This window comes from Populus euphratica, unplaced genomic scaffold (assembly GCF_000495115.2).
Source record: "Populus euphratica unplaced genomic scaffold, PopEup_1.0 scaffold28.1, whole genome shotgun sequence".
NCBI lineage: Eukaryota > Viridiplantae > Streptophyta > Magnoliopsida > Malpighiales > Salicaceae > Populus > Populus euphratica.
The window spans coordinates 1,963,306-1,975,603 of NW_011499862.1; the positions used below are offsets into that span (position 1 = coordinate 1,963,306).

Genomic DNA, 12,298 nt, shown 5'->3' on the forward strand with positions numbered 1-12,298 from the left:
ATGCTAGGTGATGAAAAGCATCTCCTAACGGCTAATAGGATTAACGAGGACTTGATGTTCTAATGCATCAGATGCCAATTTATATTCTCAAATCATTTTGTTTAAAATATGCACCAAACGCTTGACTTAAATCAGGACACAGCATCATCTAGCTAGCCTAGCTTATAGTTGAAAATCAGATGACATATTCTGTTGGTAGCATGATCTCTCCTGTCCCCACAATATTAATAATGTCCATGTTTGACTGCAACCATATATACCTAAATTTTAATGCAAGAAAAAATGATAGCATAGCTTGCACAAGGCTCATTATCATGCCATCCAGCTGGCAAAATCAACAGCACAAAAGAGCTAATCTTTAAGTCATGGGTTCAAATAAGGAAGCCAAACGGCTGTACATAGATTTAAAACGTACAGCATAACTAGAGGACTCTAGTTCTAACGGGAACAAAAAAAACGCACCTCTGACTACACTGCACAAGGTAAAGGTACTCCACCCTAGGCTATCTCTACAAGCTAAAATGGCTTCTGAAGCTCCCCAAAACCTATGATAACAAGACATTTACAACAATCTAACCTACTATTTCATCGCTTTGAGAACACAACCAAGATCAACATAGACAAAGAAACTACAATCTTGAAGTTAGATGTCTCCCAGAAATTTTGCTTTTCATTGTTTCCCTCAGATACAGCCTGCTGTTTGGCTGCTATCTGATCTCGGAGTTCTTTCAGAGCTTTGTCCCTTCGCTCTCCCATCTGTTAAGATGAATATAAACACAATTAAATAATAGTACATGAAAGTGCAATCTAGCAGTGGAAATAACTTGAGCATATTGAAAGAACATGACCACCAAAAACTACAGAGAAAAAAGGACTCTTCTAAAATCAACAGAAGAGCACAACAATAACCACTCAAAAGACTTTGATGCTGTGGAACGTTCAATTAATTTGAACCTAAATGAGCCCGTGTCAAAATGCAGCTACTTGCACACAGCAAGTATGCATTGATGTGGTTCACTTAGTTGATGAGAAAGCTAAATACTGCACAGCATCTGGACATTTTCAAGTATGGTGCTCTTCTGATATGCAAAATGATAAGATAAAGCCAACAACACATGAGGAAGTCTTATTCACAGCAGTCGATGCAACCATCCAGTTCCAGGCAAAAGAGGTAAGACAAAAATTACCCTCTGAAGCCTTCGAGTCTGAGCGCGAGCTTCCTGAAGACAGAATTCCAACTTCAACACCCTCTTCTTCAATTCCTGATCAGCTCGTCGATGTTTCTCTAACTGCCAACAAGCAGGTTGAATCTCATAAATCACCAGGTCCGTGGACCTTAAATGACAATAGAATTAGAGAGATTATAGATACAGCTAAAGATGGATGCACCTGTGATTCTAATTCCTTGGTTTTAAGCTTCCAGTGAGCAGACATGACTCTTATTTCATCTTTCAGTTTGGCTATTTCTTCATCCTTAACAACTAAAAATTTGTTCATCTTGTCACAGTTTTTAGGAGAAACTTCATCTAATAATTTCCTGAGTTCACAATCTTTATTGTCTCCTGCCTGGGAAACAGCTCGCATGATATCATGCTCAATTCTCATAACTTCATCTTTCAGTTGCCTTTGGGAAGATTCCCTTGCTTGAAGATCCTTCTGCAAATTATCTAATTGCTCTCCTAGCCTGCTTACACGCTCTTCATGCTCTTTTAACGAGCTGTTCTTTGCATCTAATTCTTTTATCAGTGCTAAACATTGAAGCTGCACTGACTGAGCTAAGGCAGCACTCGCATCTGCCGTAGCTTGAGTGGCTGCAAGTTGTGGTCTGAGACCATCCAACTCTGTGAGGTACTGTGGCCAATTAAAAGAATAAGATCAGAATTACTGAAGTTTTAATAAGCAAGAAGCTTGCAGATGATGAACTATACAAATGGAAAGGGTTCATAATCCAGAGATGCTTTTATTGCAAATCATACAGTAACACAACTACCAATGAGCAATCTCCATTAAGGTGCCATTTAGAACTGCATTCCAAACAGTATTTCTTGAAAATTCAGGTTTTTTTTTGCTTAAAATTAATATTTTTTCTATGTTTTAAGATTGTTTTGATACGCTGATATCAAAAATAATTTTTCAAAAATAAAAAAACATCATTTTGATGTATTTCCGAACAAAAAAAAAATTAAAAAAACAACCACTACCACTCTCAAACACCCCCTAAATGTCTTTTAAAACTCATCCCAATATCAAGAGGTGACAGGTATGTTAATTCTTCGATACATGAAAACTATAATGCAACACCATGTTGGAATATTCAAAAGGTTGTCTTGAGCTAGAAGCACAGATTTTTTCTCTTTAATTATTCCAATTCCTCAATGATCATTCAGTCAATATAAACTGTTTCGTGCGTATATGTTTTCTGAAAAGCGATGACATAATGTGATGTGCAAGGAGGTGACCACCAGTACATAAATGCCTGCAAGGTAATCCCTTCAAAGAGAGTAATAATGGTTGCTTAAAGATTGACTTGTTACAAAATGATGGGTGCTTAAAGATTATATCAGATCCAGAAACTCCTACTGTCTACAACAAGTCTTCAATTAAAGCTGAAGGTTCTAAAGAATGATATGCTCTAAATGAAACAATAATAAGCTGCTGTACTCTTATCTAATTGCATAAATCTATGCACAAAATCTAAAGAGGTTTACTTTTGTACAATTCCCCACAGATAGCATCTCACATCATCGTGTTACCCTAGATTTACTAATGTCAGTCCTCTATCCTCGACCTCCATCTTTTCCTTTAGTAGCATGCTACACTCTGGAGAAGTTACTAACACAAAACTCAATGAAACTCCTATTACAAAGTGTCTCGCGTGCTCTTATGATATGTCAAAAGTAAAGAGGCAATTACAGTATCCTTGGCTACATAAAGGGACGTATACAATGGTTTGGTAGTTAAATTTGATGCTATCTTCCAACATGATGGTGATGGCAACAAGTGCAACCTATATGGCTTTCTTTTTATGTGACAAGCTTACTAGACATATATGGTAGCCTTAAATGCCTCAATTGCTTTCTATCCATGATTGGAATAGACATGTATCAAAGACATATAGACAAACACAAATAAACAGGCGACCTACATACACACAAAAGGTGATCTCCTCCTACCTTTTCCTTTTGCTGTGTTGGGAAGGGGCATGACATAAAGAGAGATAAACTAGCCCAGGCTTAATTGGTTTGTACTGACATCTCATCACTCATCTCACCAAGTTTTACTGCAATGGTGCTGATGCGCAGAGGATCCCAATTCCCAATATTATTTCGTATGAAGTCATCAACATTTTACAAAGTCATTCAATTGGGATTTATTTGGAATAGATCACCAAAATAATTGGGGCAGAGATAAGTGCGACATAGCATGGATCTTGTGATAATTAAATGATTCCAAGAGTGACCATCACTTTCAAATTTGCAAATGAGATATTTCGTTTGTTGTTCAACTAATCTTCAAGAATCAAATAGGAAATCTACATGATTTCCTTAAACTACATAGTCAATTAAAGTTTCAATTAATGCAGCCCCATCAAGAATCACAGCAATCAATACACAGCCTAATGAAAGTGGTAGCTAAACTAAAAAAAAAATTGAACACCATCTAAACAAAGCATTTTGTCTTAAGAATATCCTAAAGAAATTGCTGGAATCTGTTTTGACCAACTTTCTAATACAATCCATAATTTTGCAAAATAAAAACCTAAGAAGTTGGGTCGCCGGCAACAGCATAACAAAAACTTATCTTAAAGCATTCAAGCTAATAGATTACAATGGGGGACAACGATAACAAAAAAAAATTGAAACATTACGGTGACCTTTCCCCATTAAGGCTCCACCCAGGAAAACAAATAGAAAGGGCCAAAAGGTCAATAGCCATCCAAAAGGATGAGGATCAGATATGTGGATTGTATGCTAAGATGCACAGAAAAAAACACCCTCACAGCCCAGCTCAACTTACTTCGTGATGCAAATAACTCCAATATGATAAGTACTCATGTTTGAATATCAGATCAAAGGAAACTAAAAGTTAAAGTCAAAGCTGGGATATTGAGTGGAACCTTCTCAGCGGTAGAAGCTGTCACCTGAAGCTGGCCATTTTTCTCCTCCAATCGCTCCTGCAACCTGCTAATCTCCACTTCCATGGTTTTAGCCTTATTTTCTGCTTCCTGTTAAAAATCAAAACACACACAAAAGCACTGCTTCCTGTTAAAAACACACCACTGATTACTTGACTCCAAAAAATAAACATAACCCCTAATGACCCCACAATCAAAAGGACCACAAAAAGAAAGAAAGCAATGATTAAATCTGAAGAACTCAAAAAAACATACAAAAAGAAACCACAACCAGAAATCATTTACCTGTCTAGTTACTGTTTCTTTAGCGAATGATTGCTCTTGAGATGCAAGGCGTTTACGTGCTTCCTTTAACTCGGCAGCTAAAGAAACAACATTTTTCCTAAAACCTTGCTTCTTCTCATTTAAATCCTTCAATAAAGGATCAGTCTCTCTTCCAGAAGAAGATATTGATGATGGTTTCTCCAAAACTGACATCAGTACTTAATGGAGATTTTGATCAACCAGCAACTACACTGAATCTTTGCTCAAAGATCTGATACAGATAACACATGCATACACCGACTCAAAACTTGCTTTCTAAAGAGGAAAACAAAATCAAAGATTTATGATTTGGTCTATGCAGTGCTTGCAGCGAAAGATATGGCCTTCGGTGTCTGCATGTGAAAACATTTAATTTGAAGGGTACCCCATGAGTTCAAATTCATAAATAAACACCGTATTCAATTTCAAATACTTTGCCTTAATCTAGTCCAAGAAAAATAAATAAAAATTGAAATTTATTATTTTATTTTTTATGGCACAAAATAATGCATAATATCTCGACCAAATTTATAATGGAGAGAGAGAGGGGCACGTAAAGGGTGTGTCGCTTTCAACTAATAAATAAACGTAGAGAGAGAGAAATAAGGAATCATCTAAGGTCGGACTGCTTAAAACACAAAAAAATCCATACTTTAAGCTGGATTCAAGTAACCTAGAACGCAACACACAACCAAGTCAAGACTCGAAAGGGTCTCTGCAAAGAAATGAACTTTCCTTAAAAAAAAAACGTATCTTTATCCACAGGACACAAGATAGAGATCACAGAAAACATGTCTGCTTAACAAAACAAGAAGAAAGAAAGAAAACCCACCAGCAGAAAAGGAGAGAGAGAGGATAGGAGAGAAACGACATGGAATGTTTTTTTCGGCAAGCTGAAGGTTTTGTAATTGCCATGTATGGATGATCCAACGATGGTGATTGAGAGTTAGGTAAAATCTGACGGAGAGCATGAATTTAGGGTTTTAATTTAATTGTCAATTAGTGCAAGTGAGAAAACAAATCCAATCAAATCAAAGGTGTTTTTTTATTAGTGTTGTTTTATAAAAAGACAAGTCTGAATCAGGGACAACCTAGAGAGAGATACTGACATAGAGTTTAAGTTCGGAGTGAAACCGAACCTTGGGTTTGGTGAAATGACAAAAGCCGAAGCTAAAAACAGGTGTTTTCCATTTTTACTTTTGATTCCCTCGTTTGACTTTGAGCGCGGCAAATCCAAATGTTTTAGGTAAACTGTTGTGTTGTGACACGTGGGTGTGTTTTGACCGTACGATTTTTATGGATCGGCCTTATTCCTCTATTATGTTTTGACAATTATAACCGTAAATTAAAAGTTCATGCAAAGGTAACAGTTTTTAAATAAAAATCAGTGAAATACTACAATTTTACCTTGTCTTGTTTCTAAAACGATATATTTACTCACTATCGATATTTACAAGCACAAAGAAAATAGTCATTGCTCTTGTATTGTATTTTTCATATGATTGGCCGGATGAATAATATTGTGGAATCAATTAGCCCTTTTACACAAAAATTATAATTAAAAAAAAATATTTAAATATATTTTGTGGGTAAAAATAAACATGCTTATCTAATTTGTAGATTAAAAAATAATTTTTGATAATAATATTTTAAAAAATTATTATCTGTATATTAATTCTTACGATCAATTTTAAATTATCAGGTATGAATCTATTATAACTAAATGAAAATATATCACTGACATGTCATGTGAATGACCTAACATGTGTATTTACAAACCAATGATATAGGTTTAGATCTAGGAAAAGGTTTGGTCATGTTAGATCAAAATGATAATTCAAAAATATTGTAATTTTTTATATGACTATTGAATCGTGCTCTTACAAAAGTTTCTAAATGCTATTTTTATTGAGATAGTTAAGGGATTGTTGCTCCAACTATTCTATCTTTAGATTTAAAAAATCTTATTCTGGAATTCTAGTTTTGACAATTTTAAATTGATATTTGAATCAAAATAAATATTATGGTTGTTGATTATAAAATCAATTAATTTTTTATTGTAGTTCATGATCATGACATCCACAACTATATTATTTCACTAAAACTTTTAATTTTATTTATATTTCACTATTTATTTGCATTTTACATGAAATAGATTGGAAGAATCCTAAATTAATGCTTTTTTTCATATTGACTATGAGGTGAGGGAATAATTTTGAAAGGTAGTTTAATTGGTTAAATTTTAAATTTGTTTTTTTAATTGTCAAGAGATCAAGTATTTTTAGAATTATTTAAAATCTACATGGTTATTAATTTTAAAATATAGAAAAACAATTAAAATTTAAATAAATGACCCAATCATTAAAATTAATTAATAATAATAAGGTGAGGCAGCTAACCATGTCGCAGATTCTCATGCCCTTCAAAATAAATGCTGTTACAATGCAAAATAATTATTTAATTTGATGTTCCCACCTAGTTGAGTTCACACTCAAAATGAAGAATTTAATTACCAAGATCTTGCTATTATCTTCAAATAAAGCCAATTACAATGACAATAAAAACATAAAATACATATTTTTTATATCTTTTACTTTAACAGTACATAAATTCATTATGAAATTATATCAGTTTTACTGTATATATTATTATTTATTCATTCAATCAAACATGTTTATATCTTGATTATTTATATCTTTTCTATTCATGTTTTTCAATTTCATTAGCTGGATTTTAAACTTGATGTTTTAAATTACGAGAATCCCAACACCCACTTTTTAATTTTCACTCTACTAAATGTGTATGTGAGAAAGCATTAAAAAACAAATAGAGTTTAGTGTGTTATATTATATGTCATGGAGCGTCTCATGTTTCAATGCGAGCTCGTGAGGTGAAAGAAACTGCTGTTTTTTTCTCGAAGGACAGACTGAATTAACTTTATTAAGAAGAAGGAAGGTTTTTCCTCCCATGGCCCCACCCTGGTGCTGCCAATCTTAAAATAATATAAAATATAGTTTCCATGCCTTGACCCGCCATCATTGCCAAATTACTGGACTGTTCCTGCCCGCCATTCATGCTTCTACCAGGCACCTTCCTATATTTTTTTCAATCTTATGATAATTTAGTTTAATAAAAAATCACAGGTGAAAGAACTCAACATGGCATTGAACATAATCAATCACCCATATATGATCTATAAATGATAGCTCGAAAGATTCCGAGTGCAAATATATACATCACTTGCCGAAAACATTCTGGAGCCAGATTATATACACTTGTGGAGAGCATCAGTTAATCGGGAATATTGCAAGAAAAATCCTTGAAATTTATTGCCTCCCTGGAATCGATAAGTTCTCCACGTCTATAGAGAAAAATCATGGACATGGAGATTCATAGTCTTTATCGAATCAAGAAATTCTTGTTTATTTGGAATCAAGAAACTTATCATAAATACACTTATTCCAGTGCTAATTACAGCAGCTTTTAATTAAAAAAAATAAAATAAAATGGCATTCCTACCAAATCCCATGTGGAGCCAAGATCGATAAACCATCAAAGTCTTGTTGTCCAGCTTCCTTTTCAATGTGTAATTAAGAAGATACATGGCAAGTTCGTATCTAAACTACAAGGCATATATATATATTGTTTATTTTCTCAGAAAAGAAACCCAAGAATCACAGTCCAAGCTTAGCTTAAGAGCTGTAGACATATATATATCAAAGGAATTTGAGATGCGATAATATTATTCTCACGTCATTTATGCATGCTTTAGTAGTAGTTTCTGTACATGGAGCAGTAGTCGTATATATAGAACCGAGCTTTGCACACAGTGAAATTAACAGGATGGATCAAAAGCAGTCGTATAAACAAGGACACTACATATATTGTTAACAGAACACACTTTAATTATACATCTATAACAATGCTTTATAATATTGGACCCAGCGGGGTCATTCATAAAATTCAAGTGTTCCACATGTTAAGAGCCCTTGACATCGAGAGGATACTGTTGAAACCTTGGGAGGTACAGGTGCATGATCACACCTGAAGGGAGGCTAACTCTTGTGCAGAATTCTAGCCAAGAATGCTGGCAGAGGGATGGAAAGGTTTCAGATTTGGAATCATCCAACTCCAGGACCGCCGAGCCATTTGCTCTCCCAGCAGATTCTTTGAGAATCTTGTTCATTAGTTTCTTTTCATTTGTACCAAAAAAAAGAGAAGGGGTAGGAAGAAAGAGACATTCTATGCTTTATATTATAAATTGTTAGATGATATACATGAAGAAACTACAGAGAGAAACCATGTTTTTTGCCGCATGTTACCATTGATGACGAAGTGCAGATGAAGCGTAGCAATGCATCAGTTAGATGGAGGATGAGTGTGGTGGAAGATAAAAACAATAATATAAAATCGAAAAATTAAAAATAATAATAAAAACATCAAGAGTAATGTATATTTTTATTAAGTGTTTTTCTTAAAGTTCTTTTAGCTATTCTTTCTCAAACATGTATATTGCTAATATTGAATTACAAATCTTTTTATAACTATAAAGTCTCATAAAGTCTTAGACAATAAATAAATTAAACTAATACAAAAAGATTCCAATTTAAACATGAAAAATATTTTGTTAACTAAACCAGAAGATGATTCAACTTATTCTAATGGATCGATTAATTTTTCTATTTTTTAAAATCAAGATCTAATTTATTTTCAACATTCTTATTTTTAGGATATTGTGGTCAGCTTTGTTAAAAAAGAGTAAGTGGGAATGTGGTTAAATTATTTTTTGTTGCTAGAATTATATGGAAACCCTAAATTATTGATAAATTACTCTCTTAATTAAAATTTCAGTGCAGTTGATCTTTGTTTAATTTGTTGTTAGTGAAAATTAGATTTTATTTTTCAAATTATAAAGGAATTACGTCATTAAAAATATTCTAATAGATATATCTTCAAATTTCTTTTAATAAAATCGAAATTGTTTTTGATAAAGCCAGTAATAATAAAGTTGCACGCCATGTTAAAATGGTGTCCACATTAGGCTTAGGGTGCTGAACCCCTTAAAAGTAAGAATTTGAAGAATTAAAATAAAACTAAAAAACTTGATTGATCAAATTTCATAAGTATGAATATTTAAATAAAAGAATTAATAAAAGTACTCGATAAAAGAGTACAAGTGCTTCAAACATTTATTTAATATCATAAGCACGTATAAATAATTTTTATTAAAAATTTTGTTATTGTTTATTTATCAATAAAAATCAATAATAACTCAAATTTAAAAAATATACTAAGAAAATGCTTGAGAAATATCTTAAAACTATTCTCTCTCTTAAAAATAAAAACACAACTTTAAAAGACGATTCTCATATCTCTAGCCAAATTTAATTATTCTTCTTTTGCTCTAGCTTTTCCTTTTACTCGTGGCTCCAGCTTTGTCTTTTTTATTCTTTTTCCTTCTGTCGGGAATTAAATTTTCAAATAATTATTTATTTAAATTTTAAATATATTTATTTTATTTATTTTATTATATTTGATATAATTTTCTCTATTATTATTTTAAATAAATATTATCTAATTGATACTAGATACCCAAATGAATATAAATATCTTAATTCTTATAAAACATAAAAGATATTACTTTCGAGATTTTCAACATAAAGAGCAATCAACAAGCCAAAATAGCGATTCAATTGTCTATATTAATCATTCTACAATGTCATTGAACCTGTATTTAGGATGTAGAAACAACAATGAAAATTTTTACAGAATGTGTCAACATATTTATATAAATCACAAATATAAGTTATAATGGTATCAATAGCATTGCATAACTATATTAAAAAAAAATCACAAAAAAATATTACATTTACAAAATATAACAGCAATCATAATTTTATTGACAATAATTTTTTAGTTTAGTTGATATTATATCATATTCTCTTAAAGTTAAAGAAACCAGGAGCTCTTTACAAATGAATTATGTTCTAGATGTAATATCAGGTAGTTTAATAGGATGGATGGAATACAATAATAATATAATATTTATATTTTTTGATGTATTAAACAAATTTCCTCACAAATTCTACAAACGACTCCACAGAGTTCACAAATGTTCTTTGTTTTCTGGACAACTTTAATTTCAATCGCAATGATAACCCTAAACATATATTCACTTAAAAAAATCACACAAAAAAGAGGACAAAACTTCAAACTTCCTATTGGCTTTTACTTTTCCACTCTCATGTTGTTGCCTCTGCAAATAAATTATTTCTTAAATCTTATGTTTGCTCTTGCCAGAACTTAGATCGTTCACCATATACTCTTGAAGGCTCTGGAGAATTGCACCGGGCGTGGATTGGACTCCCTGCTGACTTAGTTTCTGGTTTTTTTCATCCCAACATGCTTTTTTTGTTTTTTATAATTTCACTATTTATGATCTAAATTAAGGGCAAATTTAAGTAAGATTAGAATCAAAAGACTAGAACCAAGATAAACAAACAAAAATAGAGAAAATTAGCGGTGGTTTCTGCCAAAAAAATAATAATAAGAAAATAAACTTTGGTCCTCCTACTTTCTCAATTATGCATTCTTGGTCCCTAAAGATTTGTTAAATTTATTTTTGATGCGAGATTTTATTCTCTTATTTTTCGATCTATGTGTTTGAAAGAGGAGAGAAGAATTTACCGGATTCCAGTTGAAAAAACAGAAAATTATAATTGATGCGATTCCAATTATAGAAAAATATTGAATTTAATATCAATAAATACTGTTTAAGCACTGTTAATAGGTTCTGTATGAGGAGATGAGTTAGACTAGCCATTCGATGGGCTGTACCAGAGTTCGGAGAAAGCACAATATACGAAAACAGGGTCTTCACTTGCAGTCCCAAATTTAACTTCGCTAATGAAACTCGCCAACTTCTCCACATCAAACTCAGTAGCATGTGATGTAAGCAATTCAATTTGAGCTTCATGACTCTCTGCGAGTAGACAAATACCTTTGCCTCGTGCTCTTTAGTTTCCTCTCTCAACCAGAAAAAGAGAAGGAAAACCTTTACCTTTTGAAAATAAACACTCGGCCCCCTTGAGTTTTCCATCTACTCCTCCTTTAAACGTACCAATCACGACCTTGTAAAGTCACCAAACCACAAACACACACAGCGGAATGCATAAAGAGGTCGTCTTTCCCCCTTCTCTCTGTAACAAAGCATTTTCCATTTTTACTTTTGATTCCCTCGTTTGACTTTGAGCGCGGCAAATCCAAATGTTTTAGCTAAACTGTTGTGTTGTGACACGTGGGTGTGTTTTGACCGTAGGATTTTTATGGATCGGCCTTGTTCCTCTATTATGTTTTGAAAATTATAACCGTAAATTAAAAGTTCATGCAAAGTAACATTTTTTAAATAAAAATCAGTGAAATACTACAATTTTACCTTGTCTTGTTTCTAAAACGATATATTTACTCACTATCAATATTTACAAGCATAAGAAAATAGTTGTTACTCTTTGTAGCAGTAATATTTAAATATATTACATTTTTAAAATACAATAATTATTAATTAATTGGCTGGTTGAAATATATTATGGAATCAGTGGACTGTTTCACGCAAAAATTATAATTTAAAAAAATCATTCAAATATATTTTGTGGATAAAAATACGTATATTTATCTAATTTGCAGATAAAAAAATAAATTTTAATTAAAATTTTTAAAAATTATTATCTATATAGTAATTCTCATGAGCGATTTTGAGTAGTCAGATATAAGTCTATCATAACTAGACGAAGATACATCGCTAACATATCATGTAAATGACCTAATGTATGTATTTATAAACCAATGATAAAGGTTTAGATC

At 32.2% G+C, this 12,298-nt stretch overlaps 1 protein-coding gene across 3 annotated transcripts; it reads right to left on the reverse strand.

Moving 5' to 3' along the window:
• Positions 1–295: 295 nt before the first annotated feature.
• Positions 296–5,477, reverse strand: LOC105125210 (tropomyosin-like). 3 transcript variants are annotated; one of them, XM_011025561.1, is made up of 6 exons: positions 5,271–5,477; positions 4,421–4,670; positions 4,118–4,225; positions 1,390–1,851; positions 1,188–1,289; positions 296–756 (listed from the first exon to the last, which is right to left on the reverse strand). In XM_011025561.1, exons 2-6 carry the CDS (start codon positions 4,610–4,612, stop codon positions 586–588), a joined length of 1,035 nt encoding a protein of 344 aa, XP_011023863.1. In that variant the 5' UTR covers positions 4,613–4,670; positions 5,271–5,477; the 3' UTR covers positions 296–585. The 3 variants fall into 3 exon arrangements, with proteins under 3 accessions (XP_011023863.1, XP_011023862.1, XP_011023861.1); XM_011025560.1 differs by having other exon boundaries at positions 4,421–4,791; XM_011025559.1 differs by lacking the exon at positions 5,271–5,477 and having other exon boundaries at positions 4,421–5,264.
• Positions 5,478–12,298: the final 6,821 nt, after the last annotated feature.